Below are 23,865 nucleotides of genomic sequence, written 5' to 3' on the forward strand. Positions count from 1 at the left end.
GTAGGGAGCTTTACAGAGAGACATTGACAGAGGCAATGCATTAGGTCACAAATCTTCTCAGCTGGGAATTCTGTGCAGTGTGATGAGTCTTTTTACAATTCAGCCTATATTTTGGTGTGTTTTTTTCTGCTTATCAAGGTGAGAGATGTCTGTGCTTGGGAATGCAACAGTTTCCTCTTCTTAAATAATGGAACCGAAATTGCTGGAAATACGCAACATGTCAGTCAAAGAGGAAACGCAGTTCAAATTCAGGGGAGGAGCACGGTCATACAGTACAGCCCCTTTAAAAGAATGGCCCAAAACAGCAAAAGGACGAGAGAATAATAAGTTCGTTTGAACGATATCCACAGAAAGACAACGGGCAAAATTCTCCCATTTTGAGACAAAGCGCCATGGTGGGGGCGAGAACGTGGGGTGTTTCCCGCTGCGGCGGCCGGTGAGAAAACATGCCAGATCTTCTGGCCCTGATCTAATTAATTATGCACCCTGCTGTTTCACACCAAATTCAGTGGTGGGGCGGGGCTGGATGGTGAGTAGTCTGCTGTCGTGTCGGGGTACCATACTAAAAAGACATCCAATATCACTGACCTGCTCTTGAAGAAAGAAGGTGGACCTCCTGAAAATCATAGATATCCGGGTGCACTCTGAGAACAGATGATGGATCTCCAGGAGTATTCTAAGGTTTGAAGATGGACTTCCTCCTGGATACCAAATCACAGAGTCATACAAGACAGAAGAGGCCCTTTGACCCATAAATCTACATAGAAATTAGAAGCAGGAGAAGGCCAGTCAGCCTTTCAAGCCTGCTCCACCATTCGTTATGATCATGGCTGATCATCAAGTTCAATACCCTGATCCTGCCTTCCCCCCATATCCTTTGATTCCTTTGGCCCCAAGAACTATATCTAATTCCTTCATGAAATGACACAACCTTTTGGTCTCAATACTCTCTGTGGTAGTGAATTCCACAGATCCACCACTCTCTGGGTGAAGAAATTTCTCCTCACCTCAGTCTCAAAGGTTTACCCCTTCTCCTCAGACTATGACCCCTAGTTCTGGACTCCCCCACCATCGGGAACATTCTTTCAGAATCTACCTTGTCTAGTCCTGTTAGAATTTCATAAGTTTTTACGAGGTCCCCTCTTACTCTTCTCAACTCCAATCAATATAATCCTATCCGATTTTATCGCTCCTCATATGACAGTCCCGTCATCCCAGGAATCGCTGCAGTCCCTCCACACAAGAGCATCTTTCCTCAGATAAGGACATCAAAACTGCACACAATGGACGCAATCCAGTGGCCACGTTATCCTGGAAAAGCAGCTTGCGATGCAGCGTGGCCGATAAAAGCCAGGAGACACCGTTCCCGGGATCTACTCGGCTCGCCACGCCTCACGAGATGCAACCCAATCTCGCAAGATATTGCGATGTAAATCCCGGCCATTGTGGGCCGAATCACTTTTTGGCAAATCCGCATATTACAGCGAGGCAGTTAGCCTCATTCTAATGTGCAGATTCCAGATCCTATTTCAGGCTTTGGAATTCAACACCTTTGCCTCAGAGACCCCCATTAACGGGGGCCAGAAAGAAACACACTTGTGGGGTTCTCCCAAGGGATTGGAGACCCCCAGCTGCAAGCCCTTTGGGCAGGCTGGTGCCCTGGCAGTGCTGGTGCCATCTGGGCACCCTGGTAGTGCCATCTGGGCATCCTGGCAGTGCCATCTGGATGCCAGTCTGGCATTGCTAAGGTGCCCAAGTGACATTGTCAGCTGGCATGGGCACTGCCAGTGTGCCCAGTTGGCACTGCCAAGGTGCCAAGCTGGCACTTTTTTGTGCATGCACGATTGAGCCAGGGGTACTCAGCATAGGTGTTGGGAGATGCTAGGGATCCTCCCATTGTGCGTTTGGACTGGAAGGGGAGGTTGGGGATCATTTTGGAGATCAGGACACCATTTAAAAACGGGGTCCCAATCTTTCGCTACACTCGGGTACTCTCCCCATTTCCTCTTTGAATGCCCCACCCTCCACATTGCTCTGCTGTGGATTTTCCCACAAGAAGCTGTTCCCAGTCTACTTTGGCCAGATCCTATCATATCTGCCTTCCCCCAATCCAAAACTATTTTTCTCAGACCATTTTTTTCCTTTTCCAAGGCGAAGTTAAATTGTGTTATGATTGCTATCACTAAAATGCTCCCCCACCGCCGCCTCGAACACCTGTCCAGCTTCGTTCCCCAGAATTAGATCCAGAACTGCGCCGTCCTTTGATGGACCTTCTACATGTTGATATAAAAATCTCTCTTGAACACATTTCAAGAAATCTGCCCCCTCTAAACCCTTTACATTAATTGATGTTGGGGAAGTTGAAATTCTCTCATATAATTACCCTATTATTATTGCACATCTCTGTGAATTGTTTACATATTTTCTCCTCTATTGCCCACTGACTGTTTGGGGGCCTATAATACACTCTCAGCAATGTCACTGCCTAATTATACTCACAAAGCCTCATTTGAAGACCCTTCCAAGATACTATCCCTCCTTGCTGTGGTAACTGACTCCTTAATTAATAATGCGACACCACTTCCTCTTTTACGCCCTTCCCTGTGTTGCCTGAATATCCTATACCCCGGAATGTTGAGTTGCCAGTCCTGCCCCTCCCTCAACCATGCCTTTGTGATGGCAACAATATCACAATTCTACGCGTCAATCTGCGCCTTTAACTCATTAGCCTTGCCAATGATACTCCTAGCATTAAAGTAAAGGCCTCCAGCCTCTCCTTACTCCTTTGGAACTCAACATGGTTGAATTCCCTCTGTCTTGATTCCCTTACTATAGTATGCTGTGTCCTTACTGTACTATTGCTCTGTGTCACCACCCCTTGCTGAACTGTTCTCCTCCCAACTGTTCTCCTCCCAATAGTACTAGCAAACCAAACGGCAAGGATGTTGACCCCATGCTGGTCCAGGTGCAGACCATCCCACATGTACATATCTAACCTTCCCCAGAAATGGTCCCAGTGATCCAGGAATCAAAATCCCTCCCTCGTGCACCAACTCTTGAGCCATACATTCATCTGCCCCATTCTCCTATTTCTGCACTCGCAGGCACATGGCGCTGGGAGTAATCAAGAGATTACAACATTTGAGGTGCTGCTTTTTAATCTAAAACCTAGTTCCCTGAATTCTTGACGCAAGACCTCATCCTTAATTCTACCTATACCGCTGGTACCAATGTGTACCACGACCTCTGACTTATCATCCCCCCCTTTTAGGATGCTCTGCAGAGCCGTGGGCAGCACTGTAGCACAGAATTGGCGCTGTTGCTTCACAGCACCAGGGTCCCAGGTTCAATTCCTGGCTTGGGTCACTGTGCGGAGTCTGCACGTTCTCCCAGTGTCTGCGTGGATTTTCTCCAGTTTCCTCCCACAAGTCCCAAAAGACGTGCTGTTAGGTGAATTGGGCATTCCCAATTCTCCCTCCGCGTACCCGAACAGGTGCCAGAATGTGGCGACTAGGGGCTTTTCACAGTAACTTCATTGCAATGTTAATGCATCCTACTTGTGACAATAATAAATTTTAAAAAGGTGTTCAGTGACATCCCTGGCCTTGGCCCCAGGGAGGCAACACACCATCCTGGAGTCACGTCTGCAGCTGTAGACACGCCTGTCTATTCCCCTAACTAATGAATCCCCTTTCACTATCGCTCTTCCTTCCTTTAACCTTCTCTCCTGTGCAGTCAGGCCACTTGTGGTGCCAGAAGATTGACTCTGACTGTACTCCCTTGAGGAAGCAGTGCCCTCAGCAGCTCCCAAAATGGAAAACCGATTTGAGAGCAGAACCCCAGGGGATTCTTGCACTACTTGTCTGTTTCCTTTGGATTGACTGGTGGTCACCCTTCTTTTCGCCAGTCTTTTCAGCTGCAGTGAGAACACCTCTCTGAACATGATATCCACATAACTCTCAGCCTCACGGATGCGCCGCAGTGTGTCCAACCGCCGTTCAAGTTCCAATATTCGAAGTTCAGGGGCGGGATTCCGCGCAAATCGTAGGGGCGGGAAAAAACAGCGCAAACCTTGGCATCGAGCCGCCTAAAAGATGCGGAATCCTCCACACTTCGGGGGCTAGGATGGCGCCGGAGTGGTTTGCGCCGCGCCGGTTGGCGGGAAGGGGCTTGGCGCGGAAGGGCCTCCGCCGGCCGGCGAGAGTTGGCGCATGCGCGGGAGCATCAGCGTCGGCCATCGCGGGTTGGTACAAGGCTAACGTGGAGAATAGAATGCCCCCACGGCACAGGCCCGCCCGCGGATTGGTGGGCCACAATCGCGGGCCAGGCCACCATGGGGGCACCCCCCGGGGCCAGATCGCCCCGTGCCCCCGCCCCACCGGTGGGGGGGGTCGGAGAATCCTGCCCTAGGTTTCTGCAATTGAGAGCACTTCCTGCATGTGGACATCTGGGATACCAGTATATTATTTTCCGCATATTACAGGTCACACATTCCACTCAGCTGACCTCACCTGCCATGTCTCATACTTAAACGTACTTTTTCTTACTTGCTAACTTTTCAAATGACTTAGTCTTAAAGGATACTCCTCTTATTTTAACTTAGTCTCTTTGTCTAATTCTACTTTAGCCTACTTATCCTTGTATTACTTATAATAATTAATTATCTCTTTATTATTTTTCTTATCCCTGATGCTTCTCAGTTAATCCCTTACTATTACACTTTTCTAATTCACCACTATTTCGGGTCAGTCCCTAATGGCAGTTCCTTACTAGCCAAGTCCGAGTCACCCAACCTTATTCACCCAATTATGAGATTACGTAAAATGTCTAGAATATAAAGAGTTAATGTAATATCATAATTGACTACTAGATGGAGCTAGATGCAGAACTATATAAAGCACTGACTCAGGCTTCTGGGAGAAGGCTGGAGAGAGTCAGAGGAGAGGTCTAGAGAGCGCAAAGTACATTTAAAGATGTAGTGCAGAGGCTAGTGTTAGTAGAGTGAAGATTGCAGATTACTAGATTATTGCTTGCTGTAGGAGTAAGTGGTCGAGCTTTAATAAGTAGTGTAATAAATGTTAGCTTTGTTATTGAACTTAGCTTCTGTGGTCTCTGCGAACATTACGACATCCATCCTGATAATAAGAAGCACAAAAAACATCACACCAATCAGATGGGGTAGCACGGTAGCATGGTGGTTAGCATAATGCTTCACAGCTCCAGGGTCCCAGGTTCGATTCCCGGATGGGTCACTGTCTGTGCGGAGTCTGCACGTCCTCCCCGTGTGTGCGTGGGTTTCCTCCGGGTGCTCCGGTTTCCTCCCACAGTCCAAAGATGTGCGGGTTAGGTGGATTGGCCATGCTAAATTGCCCGTAGTGTCCTAAAAAGTAAGGTTAAGGCGGGGGTTGTTGGGTTACGGGTATAGGGTGGATACGTGGGTTTGAGTAGGGTGATCATTGCTCGGCACAACATCGAGGGCCGAAGGGTCTGTTCTGTGCTGTACTGTTCTATGTTCTATGTACTATGTTCTATGCTTATTCTTGCCCTGCATCACTTTTGGGATCCTGACGTTACCTCAGGAGCTCCGGCTCTGGATTCAGTGAAGGTTCACTGCGCTGTTCTTCTTAAAGTGTCCAATCATCTGCTCCCCACCAGGTTCATTCTCTCTCTGGCCTCTGGTGCTCTGGGTTTTACTGGGTCACTCTTTTCCAAGTCTGGAGGGTCCGCCTGCAGATGCACTCCTGACCCTCTGCTGTGCTGTTCCAGAGTCCAGGGTTGTGGGCAACCTTACCTTGAACTTGGAGGCCGCTCCAGGTATTGTTCAGATGAGTCCTGATATCTGCACGCCACGTTCTGGAAGTGTTTTACGCCAGTGTTTTTTCCCCACCGGCATCGCGGTGAATCTGGTGTGGGAGGGGTAGGGCTTCATCTGCACCCAATTAATGGGATATAGATCAGTTTCACGCCAGCCTCTGACAGATTTTCTAACCCAACTGGCAGGCGCCGGCATAAGATCTCTTTGTAAATTCATGATATCATGAAACCAATTTCTGGGCATCCAGCCATATTCTCCACCCACCATCCTGTCCAACTATTCCTTTTTCAGTAAATAGCCTTAAAATGTAGGAGAAAGGTGCATTGAATTGTGTAGTATGGGAAAAGTCAGCTCTGCCATGTACGTACAAAAGCATTGGAAAGGTGAGTTGCTTTCCACTTCCTGATCCCAGTGTCAGTAACAAACACCCCCTGAAGGCAACATCTGGAACAGAGATTGATTTTCTCAAAGAAGTGAAGGTTACCACAGCATGAGGCTTTTTTTGTACCGGATCTGACCAAGCTACAAAGAGGATGTTTGTCATATTTCTGCATACATCTATCGAGCCATTTGTCAAAACCATATGATCGACTTTAACTCCTCCTGACCAGTGGAAACTGAGAGGGGGCATTTAAAATGGAGCAGACGGCTTTGACTCTCTGTTCCTGCTCTGGTCTGACCAACTGGAATTTAAAATTTTGGGGCACAAGGAGACTGGCCGAAGTCTTTAAAATGGCAGATCAGGCAATGATGAACTTAACAGTGTCTGACTGCTAGATTTACCTGAGGTCTGGGCAGGAGTGTAATGGAGGTGTCTCTGCCAGCCCGATGCTGCTGGATGCTTCATAAGAGCAAGAAGAAGCCCAGCGGGATAAGTTTACAAATTTTAGTTGAAGGTTTTGTGGGCCAAGAGAAGCAGGAGCGCTGCTCTGGGCCCCCACAAGTCTCCTGTACCCAGACATTCCCCATCGCTCTCCAGCCACGCATACTTGATGCACTTAGCTTGCTGCCAGTGGCCACTCTCACAAGTTCCCAAAGGTGGATTCAGAGCTGCCTGACTTTATAGCGTGGCAGCTGCCTTCCTCCAGTTTCCCAGCCACTTTGCTTAGGAAACTGGTAAACAACATGTTAATATCACTGTCAGTAAAATCACCTGAGTACTTCATGCTCCGGAGAGCTTGCTAGTCCGTGGAGTGAAACTCAACCTTGTTGCTTGCTGTGAAAAATTTTAATTACTGACCCAAGGAGAGGAGACATTGCTTGAACAAATTATCGAGCTTTCACAGGCTGTCAAGGTTCCCTCAAGTATAAGAGTATAAAAAGCTCAAAAGATAACACAAATGTTCCCGGAGATGAAAATGTTACAGAAATAACAATGAAACACAGGTTAAAAATAAAGTATCACTGATGAAAAGTAAGTACAGGATTTTGATAACTATTTTAGTATCAAACATTTCCAGCTCAGGTACAGTCGGGATTAAATGAATGGTGAAACTGACTTGGCTCTATCCTAACAATATACCCAAACCTGAACTGTAGGGGCAGCACGGTAGCATTGTGGATAGCGCAATCGCTTCACAGCTCCAGGGTCCCAGGTTCGATTCCGGCTTGGGTCACTGTCTGTGCGGAGTCTGCACATCCTCCCCGTGTGTGCGTGGGTTTCCTCCGGGTGCTCCGGTTTCCTCCCACAGTCCAAAGATGTGCAGGTTAGGTGGATTGCCCTTAGTGGCCAAAATTGCCCTTTGTGTTGGGTGGGGTTACTGGGTTATGGGGATAGGGTGGAGATGTTAACCTTGGGTAGGGTGCTCTTTCCAGGAGCCGGTGCAGACTCAATGGGCCGAATAGCCTCCTTCTGCACTGTAAATTATATGTACAGAAGCATTTGCTGCTGTACCAGTGTGACAATTTCCATTTTCTGCACCAATCAGAATTATTTGAGTGAAATGGACAATGTAGTTCCTAATTATGAGTAGTTTTGTACTGTGTGTTCATGGTCAATAAGTAATGGATTGGGATTGCTCAAGCATTTATTCTTATTGGTCATTACAGCCATCAGACAGAAGAAGCTTTCATCCCATCAGTTTGGGTTTAGTTTGATATTCCAAGAGTAATAGGTGAAGCAGTTCAAGAAGGTGGCTCGCCCTCACATTTACAAGGGTGGCCACAAGAGCTGGCTTTGCCAGTGATGCCTACATCACATGAAAGAATTGGAAAAGTCTAACCAGCTGCACCTCCTGCTACAGAAATGTAAAGTTTACCATTATTTTTCTTGTATAAGATGGTAATATTGCACTTGGGAAGTTATTTCTTTGAGTTGTTTGACACCATCATTACTATGTGAAAATTCGAACTGAATATCTATTGGCAGATGTTTACCAGCACCTCTCTGCAAATGATTGATTGGTGGTGCTTGAAAACAACACTGGTCTGATTTGCTCTACAAATCAGCAGGAAACACTCTGATAATGTTGTCACTTACTCAGACAAGTGGTTAGAGTCCTATGGGCCAGATCTCCGCGGCGCCAGAGAGACTGCGGACCTTTCAAAGATGGCAGGCAAGACTGGTTTCTGGGATTTCTGCCCCCATTCCGAGCACCTCAAAGTTTGCAGGTGCAGAAGGCAGCGAGCCAGCACCCTGCATTCCTGACTTGGCTGGCTCCATTGCGGGGGGACTGGGGACTGGGCGGTGAAGGGGGCGGTGCAGGGGAAATAACTCCTAGCCCCACAATGTTTGCTTCTCAAGGACACATGGTCACGGTCTCTCAGAAGAATTGTCAGGCACAAGCCCCTCATGCCCCCACCCACCCAGTGGACCTCTATAACCTCCATGCCAACCTATGCACCACCATCCACACCAATGACCTCTCATACCCTCTGTTCCAACTCATAGCTCCTTCCATGCCCATTCACCCAGTATACTCTGTACAGAACCAATGTGCCCAAGAGTAACAATGGCATGTATGGAAATACTTAAAAAGCAACAATAAAAGTGTTAATTAACCAGAACGTTACAGAAACTAGAACACTTGGCACATTTTTATCTTATGCAAATAAAAATTGAGCCAGTGACAAAATAGATCACAGATAAAAAAAGAAGTTTGTAAATTTATCAGTCAAATAATGTTTTCCCTTTTGTGCACCTGTTTCAACTAAATAAAGCCTTGATGGAAGTCTGGGCTTTCAGCCAAACATGCCTTTTAAACAATATGCCATACTGCTCAGCAGCCCCTGTGGCCAACTCTGGTCTGTGTCTGAGGCGGCAGTCCCAGCTTCATCCAGTACCTGCTTTTCCCTTGCCCCTCCGAGCGAAAATCATGACATTTGGAGCTTTTTTTTCCCAAGGTAGATGCATCAAGGCTGGAAACATTCCAACTCAAGCTACCCACCACAGAGTGAAAGTTCAGCCTTATGTGTTGGCAGTCAGTTACTGTAAGGCAGAAAGGTCGTCTATTGCAGAAAATACGGAGGCTGGGGATTGAGGGTGATTTAGAGATGTGGATCAGAAATTGGCTAGTTGAAAGAAGAGAGGGTGGTGGTTGATGGCAAATGTTCAGAATTGAGTTCAGTTACGAGTGGCGTACCACAAGGATCTGTTCTGGGGCCGTTGCTGTTTGTCATTTTTATAAATGACCTAGAGGAGGGCACAGAAGGATGGGTGAGTAAATTTGCAGACGACACTAAAGTCGGTGGAATTGTAGACAGTGTGGAAGGATGTTGCAGGTTACAGAGGGACATAGATAAGCTGCAGAGCTGGGCTGAGAGGTGGCAAATGGAGTTTAATGTAGAGACGTGTGAGGTGATTCACTTTGGAAAGAATAACAGGAATGCAGAATATTTGGCTAATGGTAAAATTCTTAGCAGTGTGGATGAGCAGAGGGATCTCGGTGTCCATGTACATAGATCCCTGAAAGTTGCCACCCAGGTTGATAGGGTTGTGAAGAAGGCCTATGGTGTGTTGGCCTTTATTGGTAGAGGGATTGAGTTCCGGAGCCATGAGGTCATGTTGCAGCTGTACAAAACTCTGGTACGGCCGTATTTGGAGTATTGCGTACAGTTCTGGTCGCCTCATTATAGGAAGGACGTGGAAGCTTTGGAACGGGTGCAGAGGAGATTTACCAGGATGTTGCCTGGTATGGAGGGAAAATCTTATGAGGAAAGGCTGATGGACTTGAGGTTGTTTTCGTTAGAGAGAAGAAGGTTAAGAGGTGACTTAATAGAGACATACAAAATGATCAGAGGGTTAGATAGGGTGGACAGTGAGAGCCTTCTCCCACGGATGGAGGTGGCTAGCACGAGGGGACATAGCCTTAAATTGAGGGGTAATAGATATAGGACAGACGTCAGAGGTAGGTTTTTTACGCAAAGAGTGGTGAGGCCGTGGAATGCCCTACCTGCAACAGTAGTGAACTCGCCAACATTGAGGGCATTTAAAAGTTTATTGGATAAGCATATGGATGATAATGGCATAGTGTAGGTTAGATGGCCTTTAGTTTTTGACTTCCCATGTCGGTGCAATATCGTGGGCCGAAGGGCCTGTACTGCGCTGTATCGTTCTATGTTCTATGTTCTAGAAGTCAGTAAAATTGTTTGTATTTTCTATTTTTACAGGCAAACCCTCCTCCCATTATTGTGAATGCTGATTCTCTGGATTCTGGGCCTTATGTAAGTACTTTTACATTGTTTTGCTAATTATAATTCACGATGAAGGCAATAGAGTGACTACCTCACAGACAGATTGAGGGGTTGACTTTGTTTCATAGTCTTCTGTCACCCAATTGGTTTCCCTGAAGTGGTCTCTTTTCTAACCACTGAATTATGTTAAAACTGAGTGAATAGATCTGCTGCTGGACAAGATCTCCTTATAATTGTGACCAAGACTAGAGAGCTAGAAATCGTTTAGTACCATTTTTTGGGCGCTGGGTCATGATTCACTACCTCTGCCTTTGCATGCAGCAAGAGGACCCAGCAGTGCTGTGTGTAGACTGCATGGTACCACCAGCCTGCTCTTCTTTAAAGGCAGGCTTTACCTTGAGGGGAATCTGCACTCAACAATAAGATGAGCACAGGGTGGAAACACATTGAAAATGGTAGTCCTGGATGCCGGCCGTAGATCCTGATTTCTCCGGAAACAGCGCAATTTTCAAAGGTGAGGGTTCTCTTTCAAGGAGTTGCCCCCAAAGTCCATCAGAGGGCCACCTCCCCCCCACAATGCAAATCCTGCCGACCGCACCCCCAACAGACCTTCTAACCACCGATCACACCAGAGGCACCCCCATGAGAGAGAGCCCCACCTGAGACCCCGCCACATAAGAGAGGAACCCCCCCCCCCCCATGATTGACAGCTCTTGGACCACATAGACAATTTAGAACATAGGACAGTACAGCACAGAACAGCCCTCGATGTTGTGCCGAGCAATGATCACCCTACTCAAACCCACGTATCCACCCTATACCCGTAACCCAACAACCCCCTCCCCCCTTACCCTTACTTTTTTTTAGGACACTACAGGCAATTTAGCATGGCCAATCCACCTAACCCGCACATCTTTGGACTGTGGGAGGAAACCGGAGCACCCGGAGGAAACCCACGCACACACGGGGAGGACGTGCAGACTCCACACAGACAGTGACCCAGCCGGGAATCGAACCTGGGACCCTGGAGCTGTGAAGCATTTATGCTAACCACCATGCTACCGTGCTGCCATAAATTTAAGTGCTTTCTGCAGAGAAAAAGAGGAAGGAGAGCACGTAAAGCACTTAACTGTCTGTGATGTGGTCCAGGAGCTGTCAATCATAGCTAGATGTTTATAAACAATGTGATTTGTTCCACAGTGACGACTTGAAAGCCACTCAAGCCTGAAGGGAGATGAATTAAACAATTTGGACAGCTGGGTGTATGTGGCAACTGTCAATTACAGCCTAGTTAAAACAATTTCACAGAGATATGAATGAAGGTTAGCAGATCAAAGATCTTAGGGGACTTAAATCCAGCTGACTGGTTTTCACTGTCCAGGAATTAATAGGTGTTGCTTCCTCTACCCGAGCCAGCAGGTGTATTGCATAGGTGAGTTTTAAAGTAGTGTTTTTTTTTTTTTGACAGACTCTGTCTGTTCTGCTCTCTAGCTTCTAGGCAGGGGTTCTCTTATGAAGGACTTCCAGGCAGGGGTCTCTCTTATAGGGGATCTCTGGTGGGGGTCACTGTTGCGTTGCAACACATCGCTATCAGGCTGTCTGCTCAAAATGGCAGGCTGATAGCAGGATTCACGAGGGTATCCCTCGTATTTCCTGCCAGGCACAATCTTTTAATTCATTCATGGGATGTGGGTGTCGCTGGCTGGGCCAGCATTTATTGCCCATCCCTAATTGAACTTGAACTGAGTGGCTTGCTAGGCCATTTCAGAGGGTAGTTAAGAGTCAACAATACTGCTGTGGGTCTGGAGTCACATGGAAGCCAGATCGGGATGGATGGCAGATTTCTTTCCCTGAAGGACATTAGTGAACCAGATGGACCTTTACAACAATCAACAATAGTTTCACGGTCATCCTCAGATTTAAATTTCAGACTTTTATTGAATTCAAATTTCACCATCTGCTGTGGCGGGATTTGAACCCGGGTCCCCTAACCATTACCCTGGATCTCTGGATTGCTAATCCAGTGAAAATACCACTGCACAACTTCCTCCCCTTGACATGGCAAAGGATTGTCAATCACTTCCGGATTTTCACTCCCAGCGCGTGTGCAAATGAGGTGAATTCAGCTCCGGTGGGAGAAAATAGGGCTGGATTTTGAGGCGATTTACGGAGTGTCGAGTCTCACGATGAAAAAGTCAGTGGCACCTCCGCACCGATGCTCCGCCCGGTGCGTGGCTGCAGCTGCGCCACGTAAAACCCCCACCGTTCCCGGCAGAAACGGCCGGAGAATAGCCGGGTCCGTAACCACGCAAGCGCACGGCGACGACCTGCAGCGGTCGGGTCATACAATATAGTGACAGTTGCACGCTGACCAGGCCTGCAAGATAGTACTCCCCTGTAAACCACCTCTCCGCCACCCCCAGACCACCCCCACCAGTCCCCCGACGTAGCCCCCCCGCCACCCCTCCCCCGGTCAGCGGAATGGCTCCCCCCCTGACTGTGACGGTGCTGGACCCAGTCCGCAGCCACCACGCGAGGTTGATGAAAATTCAGAGCACAAGTGATGCACGCCGTCGGGAAGTCGGCCCATCGGGGGCGAAGCATCGGGGGAGGGCCTTCAGGTGACGTCCTGAGGCTGTCCCAACGGTGTGCAGCATGCTCACCGATGGTGCTGTTTCGGAGGGGGCGGACCATCCGAAAACAGGCACAGCCCCCCGATTTCAACGTCAAAAGGGATTCTCCTCCCGATCGGCGAATGTGATTTCAGCGACAGCAGGCGGACAATCCCACCCACAGTCTCCCTAACGGGAATTTATCCCATAGTTTCCCAAACGGGCAATCCTGTCTGATATCTTGTAAAGAATTTGGTCAACCTTTCTACAATCCTCCTTGTTGCGATCATTCTTAGCGGCATCACTTCCGGGAATCGAGTGGCTACATCCATGATTGTCAGAAAGTACTAATTTACACTATTTTGTCTTAGGGAGTGGCTGTATGCAATCAATTTGGACCCCAGTAAAAGGTTTCTCAAATGTTGGAATATGAATTAAAGATGTAGGTTTAATTAATGTCTGAAGTTTTTCTATCACCTGACATGTGTGACATGTTTGACAGAACTTGACGACATCTCTAAGCCATCCAGGCCAGCAGATATGTTTTTGTATTTTAGCCTGAAACTTCATGAGCAACGCACAAAATTTCCTTTCTGAATCAAAAGGTATTATTATCTGATGTTTTACTATCCACTCCTCATCCGCTGGAATATGAGAAAGTCCACAGTTCCTCATTAATACATTACTCTTAAGGTAATAACACTCTGGAATACACTCTGCCTCCGTCTCAGAATAGGCTGTCTCGTATAATTGCTTTATTTTTGGATCTTTCTGCTATAACGCTACCAATCTCACTGAGCTAAACACCTCGGCCTCATTCTCCCCAGTTATTTCTTCCTGAACAACCTTGTCAAAGATAGTGTCAGCCAACGTGTCTTCGAGACTCCTCCACCTGCTATCTCCATGGTTGAGCTTTCGATTGCGTTACCATACAATCTGGAAACAAACCAGGATGCTCTTTCTGCAACACCTCTGTTGATTGCATTTCCACAGGCTGTTCACCTACAGTGGACCTCACCAACATTTGCGACTCAGTTATATGATTTCCAAGGATAAATTGAACTCCTGCAATAGGCTATTTCTCCATTATCCCTACAATCATCTCATCTGTTTTCAAACTACTTCTTTAATTTACTTTACACGATTGAAAATAATTTTCTCCATGAATTCCACCTATAAATACATTTTCTTGCAATACTGCCTCTGTACAAAAAATAGCACTATCATATAACATTATGATAATAATAGCTTATTGTCACAAGTAGGCTTCAATGAAGTTACTGTGAAAAGCCCCTAGTCGTCACATTACGGCGCCTGTTCGGGGAGGCCGGTACGGGAATTGAACCCACACTGCTAGTCTCGTTCTGCATTACAAGCCAGTTGTTAGCCCACTGTGCTAAACCAGCCTCTGGCTAAGGGTAACAGATAAACCCCATATCCTTTAAAATGTTGATACGAGGGTTCACATGATGTGAGCGCGGGAGTGGCTACATTTTCACAAGCTCTGGCACTACTGAGCTTTTAATCCTTTTTTTATCCTAAGGCACGTCACATAATTATTTGCTTTTGACGTATACGTCCTTGCTGTGTCCTCGGAAGATCCTGTTTAGATTATTGTGATGAGGAGCCAAGTTGAGTCAGTGAATCCTGGTTTGATTGAGGCGGTGGAGCCCAGCTTGCAGTGGTGGTTTTACTGGTGGGTGGGCCTGCGCCACGGCAATGCTGTCGGCTTTAGAATAGTGAATGCCATTGCGAATGATAGACGGTGCTCTCGGCAGGTTGCTGGTGCTCACTTTTATGAACTGCGAAATATTCTTGAGAGAATAGTGGAAGCGGAGAAGAGAATCCTGATGCTTGATAGGGCAGTCTCCTTGGTGGGGGCTCAACTTCAGTCCTTGAAAATCCTGTATGTATCTTGAATATCCTGTCCGATTTGGGGAGATGGGACCAGACAGGGAATGATCATGCACCCAGTTTTTGGTGGGGAGTAGGGAATGGGTTCCCACTCAAATTTGAGAGTTGGCTGCCATGCTTTCCTGGCCTCGATTTGAGGGCTCAATTTTCCGAGTTTAGCGGAGCGTGTGGTCCGTCTTCGAGACCTGGGGTCAGTCGGAGACCCCGAACAGTGGTCTTGTCTTGCCTCATGATTCGTCGGGGGGCAGTTGGAGACAGCTGGACACATCGGGTCATTGCTAGGGCCTGAGTTTCTGCTGCCTGGGCTTCAGTGTGGCAGAGGTGACGGCACTTCAATGAGCTTTGGAGGGATCCTGGATGCCCCTTGACGTTCCTGTCATGGCTTTCACCTTTTTAAGCTCCAGGGATCCTGTTATTACAATGCAGTTTATCAATAATCTTGAACTTTATTCCTTGCGACTATACCTTGATTTTATGTTGTAGGCGCGATTTAACAGAATAATTTCGAAGTGTGATTTTGGACACGTTTGCCGGGGTGTTTCTCGATGGCTGCATTGGCAAGATCTCAGTCCATATTTAATGGCACTTAGCGCCAGAACTAACCCCCCCCCCCCCCAACAAGCTTCTCGCCATTACTGGCTGTCTCACAATCTGATTTGCCAAACATGCACCTCAACGTCTCGCCGCTAAGATAGGGGGAGCTTCTTTTAAACGCTCCTTCAACACCCACTCCCAGTCAACACACAAGCATGGCAGCGCACAGACCTGCTCCCTGCTTTGGGGATGTCGACCTGGCATGGCTTCTTGGCACTGTCGATGTGAGATGGGACATCCTGTTCCACTGAAGGAATCGGAGGACCAGCAGTCGGGTCACCAACACTGACTGGAAGGCAGTGGCAGCAGCTGTCAGTGCAGGCAACATGACCAGGAAGACTGCTGTACAATGTTGGAAGTGACCAACGACCTCCACCAAGCTGCAAGGATAAGTTACCATCTTTCAACCAGGGGGGCAGCACAGTTGCACAATGGTTAGCACAGTTGCTTCACAGCTCCAGGGTCCCAGGTTTGATTCCCGACTTGGATCACTGTGCGGAGTCTGCACGTTCTCCCCGTGTCTGCGTCGATTTCCTCCGGGTGCTCCCGTTTCCTCCCACAGTCCAAAGATGTGCAGATTGGGTGGATTGGCCGTGCTAAATTGCCCTTAGTGTCCAAAAAAGGTCCGGTGGGGTTACTGGGTTACGGGGATGGGGTGGGCATAATTGGGGTGCTCTTTCCAAGGGCCGGTGCAAACTTGCTGGGCTGAATGGCCTCCTTCTGCACTGTAAATTCTTTTAAAAAAATAATTTCCACCTGGCACCCATCAAATTCCCAAACACCGTCACCCCCACCCCTGCCCACTGTGATAGGACACAGCTGTGACATTCCAACGAGTGCATAACCAGTTGGAAAGTCCCAAAGGCTATGCACACAGGAGATGATGGCGACAATGTGTGGTACCTAGGCCAACACTGCTCGGGTGGCGACCCCAGTAGAAAGCCTTGAACACGATATCCGCGTCTTGAGTGGTCGTGCCCAAGGCATGGCTCAGTCTGTAACGTCCATGGCTGAGGGCCTTGACATCATGTCCCAGTCACTGAGGGATGTGTCGCAGACACAGCTGAGGTGCTACAGAGCATGGCCCAGTCACTGAGGAGCATCTACGAGGGTGTCAACACTATGGTGTAGACAATGGGGAGCCGCCACGATTTGCAGAGCCAGAAGACTCGGAGGCTTCTGAAGTTCATGCCAGCTGACCCTCCATCCCATAGAGACAGCCAGGGCTCTATGGGCATCATCAGGGAGGGGGAAGCATTGTAGGCCAATCTAGATCCTGCCACCAAGAAGACAATGGTGGTCTCCAGTTCTTCCAAATCCTCCCCTCCTAACACGGATGCATGTCATGGGCAGTGGGCAGAACAGGCTGGCATGGCGATGCCAGTGACACCGGTAAATCGGCCAGGCCCACCCCCCCCCCCCCCCCCCCCCCCAGCTCCAGGCCCCTCCACCCTGGGAAAGAGTGCCTGCCAATCTACTCTATCTATGCCTCTCATAATCCTGTAGATCTCTATCAGGTCACCCTTCAACCTCTGACGTTCTAATGAAAACATTCCGAGTCTATTCAGCCTCTTCACATAGCTACGCTTCAGACCAGGCAACATCCTGGTGAACCTCCTCTGCACCCTCGCCAAAGCCTCCACATCCTTCTCGTAGTATGCCAACCAAAATTGTGCGCAATATTCCAAGTGCGTCCTTACCAAGGTTCTATACATCTGCAGCATGACTTACCAATTTTTATACTCGATGCCCCATCAAATGTCATGCGACTCGACCAATGTAGTCTACCTCTTACGCTGCAGGAAAGAATGTCCCGAAGCGTGGTACATTGGCGAGACCATGCAGACACTGCGACAACGAATGAACGGGCATCGTGCGACAATCACCAGGCAGGAATATTCCCTTCCAGTAGGGGAACACTTCAGCAGTCAAGGGCATTCAGCCTCTGATCTCCGGGTAAGCGTTCTCCAAGGCGGTCTTCAGGACACGCGACAACGCAGAATTGCCGAGCAAAAACTTATAGCTAAGTTCCGCACGCATGAGTGCGGCCTCAACCGGGATCTTGGATTCATGTCGCATTACATCCACTCCCACCATCTGGCCTGGACTTGCAATATCCTACCAACTGTTCTGGCTTGAGACAATTCACACCTCTTTAACCTGTGATTACCCTTCTCCCTGGATCTGTAATGATTTGATTACCTGCAAATGCTCGCATTCCAAGCATTGTCCAGCATCTCTGACTTTGTCTATATAAATGTTTCTGGAACATACCTTTCCATTCACCTGAGGAAGGAGCTGCGCTCCGAAAGCTCGTGTTTGAAACAAACCTCTTGGACTTTAACCTGGTGTTGTAAGACTTCTTACTGTGCTCACCCAGTCCAACGCCGAAATCTCCACACCATCAAATGAAGGCAAGCATTCCGGATGCTTTCTTTTTTAAAAAATTTAGAGTACCCAATTTTTTTTTTCCAATTAAGGGGCAATTTAACGTGGCTAATCTACCTACCCTGCACATCTTTGGGTTGTGGGGGCGAAACCCACGCAGACACGGGGAGAATGTGCAAACTCCTCACAGACAGTGACCCAGGGTCGGGATTCAAACCCAGGTCCTCAGCGCCGTAAGCAGCAATGCTAACCACTGTGCCACCGTGCTGCCCCGGATGCTTTCTTGACTACCTTATCCACTTGGGCTGCTACTTTCAAAAATCTGTGGACCTGCATTCCTAGATCCCTCTTACTTTCTATATTCCTAAAATTTTTGTCATTTACGGTATATTTCCCCTTTTTGTTAGACCTACCAAAATGCATTACCTCACATTTGTTTGGATTAAACTCCATTTGCCATTTCTCTGCCCAAGTCTCCAACCTATCTATGCCGTGCTGATAATCCTCAACACTATCTGCCACTCCACCGATCTTGGTGTCATTCGCGAACTTACTAATCAGACCAGCTACATTTTACTCCAAATCGTTTATATATGCTGCAAACAACAGAGGCCCCAGCACAGATTCCTGTGGAACACCACTAGTCACAACGTTCCATTCAGAAAAACACCCTTCTACTGCTACCCTTTGCCTATTGTCACCGAGCCAGTACACCACCAGAGCGGTCCAGGCATCGAAACCATATTTTGAGCAAGCCAGTGCGCTAATCAATGACAGAATAGGTGGCAACATGGGCCTCATTATATCAAGCCTCTCGCGTTTGCATTGGCGCTATCAGGACCGCAGAGGATACCCCATAACAAGAGCCAATCCGCCACCCTGGGGTGGTCCCCAATGACACCAGGGATCTCCAAGTGTTTCAGCGTGTAGCTGTCATGCACACTCCATGGGAAGCGACACACGTGCCTGATCCGGACGTGGTGGCCACATCTCGTCTAAACATTCAGGAAGTGAACCCCTTCCTGTTATTGAAAGGAACTTCCTGATTCCCCGGTACGCATGTGTGCAACATGTGTGCCACCAACTACCCTCTGGACCTGGAGCTTCCTGGCAATGGCGGAGAATCCTGCAGACCGGCCATCTTGGTGGGCCTGGTCCAGCTCAAAGTTGATACAGATTGATTCCTGGGCATACAGGATATCCGTGACCTCCTCCTCCATGAGGTGCCAAGTCCGCAAGGTTGTGGCACAGGTGCCGCACTGACTCTTTGATGTGGCAGAGTCTCCTGCGGCGCGTGTTGTTCGTCGTCGCCTCAAAAGACCAATGACGTCATTACTGGCGTCCCCCTCTGCTTGATGAACAGCCGGGTCTTCAGGGTGCATGGAGGCCCCCTGTGCATGGGGTGCCACCTCCAGCCTGTATCGACGTTGCTGTGGCCTTCTCCGGGGTCAGCCTGCCTCCGCTGCCACCAGCACAGTGAGGGTAGCCTCTGCGGGACATAATCAGCCATATTGTTATACCTGTAAGGAATCAGAGAAAGAGAGAGACCAACAATCAATTAGGGCTTCCAACCCAGGACCCTCACATCCCGCAAGCCTCCCCATGCTTACGTGTCCCGCCTTCTCTCAGAGGGCTATCTACCGAGCTAGTTGTACTGGAAAACCTTGCTCTGCACACTCACCCCAGCTACAGCAGGAGTGTCCTGGCCCCAGACCCCTGCCGGGAACATTAGGGAGACCGTGCTCAGGTGCTCTCCCCGATCGACACACTTATCCTACAGTCACAAGGATATTCCCAGTGCTGAAGCCCAGCTCTTGAGTGGTTGATTGTTGGCCGCTGCCTCTATGGGGCTGATGCTTCTAGAGTTCAGGCAAACTGTTCAGGCTTCAAAATTGATTGAAATGCGATGCAGTAATCATCATCTGAGGCATGGCACGTGTACCCACGAGAAGTCTCTTGAGAATATTTTGTTTATTAAACGGTCAACAGTATCTTTACACAAAAAATACGAGAACACACTACTTAACAGTCCATATATCCAATCAACCATTAACCAACAAGGAAAAGGCACCATGCCATATACACACAAGCACATTTTCACTACAAAATATTGGTACAAGCATAAAGCTACAACAGTTCATATGTACAAAGAAAACCAAACACATTGTATCACCCCTCGCAGGTCCTCAACAGAAGGAAGAATCTTTGCTGTTTGGTCGTTTTCCGTATCAGTCTCTGTCCATAAGTCTCCGTTGCACAAGCCTTCTTATAAGGCCTAATTGCATCGGAACCAGAGCTAGGTATACACATGTTCCATTGGCATGCAAGGTGCAATAAAACAGCCTCAACATCCACGTGTTGGTTTCGCAGTAATGTGCTAGTCGACACGCAGAACTCACCACACTCACTAAAAAAGCACCAGCAATCTGCAAAAACATTTCTTCAACACCTTCATCAAGTTGCTTACTCGGATCAGTCTGCCTCTCTATCTTCCTCCTGCAGCTCCCAGCAGTAGACTCCTCAATAGTGAAAATTGCACCGCTCCAGAACACTGTAGAAGAGAGAAAGAGCTCCCCCTCCCCTTCTCCAGCCCAGGCAGCAGGTCATCTTAACATCCTCCCTTTCCTTACTTCAGACCACTGAACAGCAGCAACAGCCTCCAGGCATTTGCAGCAGCAAACACAACCTGCAGCATCACCTGAATAATATTTTATTGGCAAAAACGGTATACAGTAACAAAGATTTGAAAATCAACAACGTGGTATTCCACTTAGGAAAATAACCATTAATCAACAAGGAAACATCACGATTCCATAATGATATCAATACAAAGCTATAGGAGCCCATTTTCACAAAAAAAGACCAAACACAAGGTATCATAGAGGTTCATAGGTTCATAGAATTTACAGTGCAGAAGGAGGCCATTCGGCACATCGAGTCTGCGCCGGCTCTTGGAAAGAGCACCCTACCCAAGGTCAACACCTCCACCCTTTCCCAATAACCCAGTAACCCCACCCAACACTAAGGGAAATTTTGGACACTAAGGGCAATTTAGCATGGCCAATCCACCTAACCTGCACACCTTTGGACTGTGGGAGGAAACCGGAGCACCCGGAGGAAACCCACGCACACACGGGGAGGATGTGCAGACTCCGCACAGTCAGTGACTCAAGGCGGAATCGAACCTGGGACCCTGGAGCTGTGAAGCCATTGTGCTATCCACAATGCTACCGTGCTGCCCCGTAGGTTCCTCAACAGAAATAGAGGATAAACCTGAGAATGTTTTATCATGTACAGAACTCTGTTGTAGAAATGATCAGTTCAGCAGTGCATTACTTGTTGGTCATTACACGTCTCAGTGTCATTCTCCCTCCATGAGCCACAGCCATGTGTGCGCCCTCCCACAGGGCCCAATCTCATCGGAACCAAACCCTGGCATCCACATATTCCACTGGTGTTCAAGGTACAGTTGAACATCTGTGACTTCCAGCGTGTTTAACCCGCTGTGACATGCTAGTTACATGCAGCACTCACCATACCAGCAACAGAAGCATCAGCAATCTGCAAAAGCATTTCATCAACATCTTCATCAGCTTGTTGATTCGGATCAGTGTCGTACACCAGGCCCTGCATACATTCCCCTGAACCCGGTATTCCATGTTCCAGGTATCTTAGGTGACTGAAAAAGAAAGAAACAGCAGAAGTGGCCGCCAGGCATTTAAAAAAAATGTATTCATGGGATGTGGGCATCGCCGGTTGGGCCAGCATTTATTGCCCACCCCTAATTGCCCTTGAGGGGACAGTTAATAGTCAACCACATTGCTGTGGATCTCGAGTCACATGTAGGCCAGACAAAGTAAGGTCACCAGGGTCTGGAATCTCCGCCGGTAGGATGCTCGGTTTTGCCGTCTGCCCGGGAGTTTCCCGACGGTGTGGGGGGCAGCCCCACAATGGGAAACCCCATTGACCGGCTGCCGTAACGCAGCATCCCGCCAGCAGGGTGAAATAGAAATCCAGCCCAAGATTTCCATCCCTAAATTTAAAGTAAATCAGATGGCTTTTTACGACAAATGACAATGGTTTCATGGTCATCATTAAACTTTTAACTCCAGATTATCATTGAATTCAAATTACACTATCTGCCATGGTGGGATTTGAACTCAGGTCCCCAGAGCATTTCCCTGGGACTCTGGATCACTAGTTCAGTGACAATATCACAACACCAATGTCTTGCAGGTGTTCCCGAGTAAATTATCAGGAATCCTTGGGAATTCCAGATGCTTCTCCAGGTAAACATCCAAACTCTGTGGTTGGGTGCAAGGGAAAAAGATGTGAACACTGAGGAGGTGACTCCTGATGCATGTCCAGTACCCAGAGATAGATGAAGCGAAGCGTTATTACAACCAAACCCATTTACTGGCATGAATTTTATTGAAGAGACCATTGGTATCTTGAAGTTGTTATTCCATTGCCTTGACCAGTTGGATGCTGGGTACAGTAGTCATTTTCTGTACCGAGGGCTGGTGCTCAGGAATTAGAGGAAGACCATCGAAGAAGTCCCAGCTTCAGGGTGATGAGCAGGCTGGCATGGCAGCAAAGGCCAGAGTGATTCAGCAATGTTTCACTCGAGCTTTCTCAGCCTTTGTAACTCAGCTTCCATCAGAGAGCAAAATAATCCAGCAAGCCCACACATCTAAAGAATTCTATTGCCACCCAAAGATATTGAAAGTGGGGTCTCCATTAGCAACTTTCTCCCACATATTGGCCATGGAACCACCCCAGACACAAGCACCCCCCCCCCCCCCCCCCCCCGGCTCACCCCCCAACTTAACCTGCATTCTACTTTTGACATCAAGCTTTAATAATATAGAATCCGGATAAGGTCAGAGGCGATTATTATGTCTAAAAGAAAGATAAATGACCAAACAAATTGAAAACATTTCACCCAAATCATCCAAAAATGTAATTAACTATGTGGCGCTTTACGTTCCCGCCCACTTCAACAGGATACTCCCCTTACAACTGATTCACTCACCATGAAATATCTGAAAGCACTGGATCTGGCAAAGATTATAGACCCTGAAAATATCCTGGCTGCAGTATTAAAGATATGCTACAGAACTAGCTACGCCACACACAGCTACAGCATGGGCATCGACCCAACTTTGTAGCAAATTATCCGGGTATGTTCTGTCCACAAGAAACAGGACAAATTTAATCTGGTCAATTACCACGCCATCAGTCTACACTTAACCATCAGCAACACAATGGAAGGTGTCATCGACAGTGTAATGTAAGGATCTGGTCCGAGTTTTTAAAAAATATTTTTATTCCCCTTTTTCACATTTTCTCCCAACTTTGCACCCACCATCAATAAACGATAATCAGTAACAAATATAATGTCAATCCCCAAACCAATAACAACGATCCCATCCTCCTACCAAACGCCAAACATTAGCCCGCATGTTAACATAAACAAATGACAAAAAGGAATCAGGAATTGCCCATAGTCACCATTAACACACACAGTCCCCCTCCCTCCCAACCACCACCCCAACTAATGTTCAATGTTATCCAGTTCTTGAAAGTGCAGAATGAATAATCCCAATGAATTGTAGAACCCCTCAATCCTTCCCCTCAGTTCAAACTTAACCTTCTCAAGAGTCAAGAATTCCAACAGGTCCCCCCGCAACGCCGGGGCACAGGGTGGAGAGGTTGCTCTCCAACCCATCAGGATCCACCTTTAGGCGATCAATGAGGTAAAGGCTACAACATCTGCCTCCACACCTGTTTCCAACCCCGGCTGGTCCGACACCCCAAATATGGCCTCCTGGGTCCAGTTTCACGTGCGCCACTTTAGAGATTACCCTAAAAAACACCTTCCAATAATCCTCCAGCTTTGGACAGTAC

The 23,865-nt window shown here is 48.0% G+C and overlaps 1 protein-coding gene across 7 annotated transcripts in view; it reads left to right on the forward strand.

Moving 5' to 3' along the window:
- Nucleotides 1-23,865, forward strand: part of dlg3 (discs, large homolog 3 (Drosophila)) — a 758,334-nt gene that overhangs the window by 457,891 nt on the left and 276,578 nt on the right. For all 7 annotated transcript variants that reach the window (XM_038776233.1, XM_038776232.1, XM_038776230.1 and 4 more), the window contains one exon: nucleotides 10,424-10,477. In XM_038776233.1, the coding sequence (XP_038632161.1) occupies nucleotides 10,424-10,477 (54 nt within the window). The remainder of the gene's footprint in view (nucleotides 1-10,423; nucleotides 10,478-23,865) is intronic.

Source organism: Scyliorhinus canicula, chromosome 17 (genome assembly GCF_902713615.1).
Source record: "Scyliorhinus canicula chromosome 17, sScyCan1.1, whole genome shotgun sequence".
In the NCBI taxonomy this organism is placed as follows: Eukaryota; Metazoa; Chordata; class Chondrichthyes; order Carcharhiniformes; family Scyliorhinidae; genus Scyliorhinus; species Scyliorhinus canicula.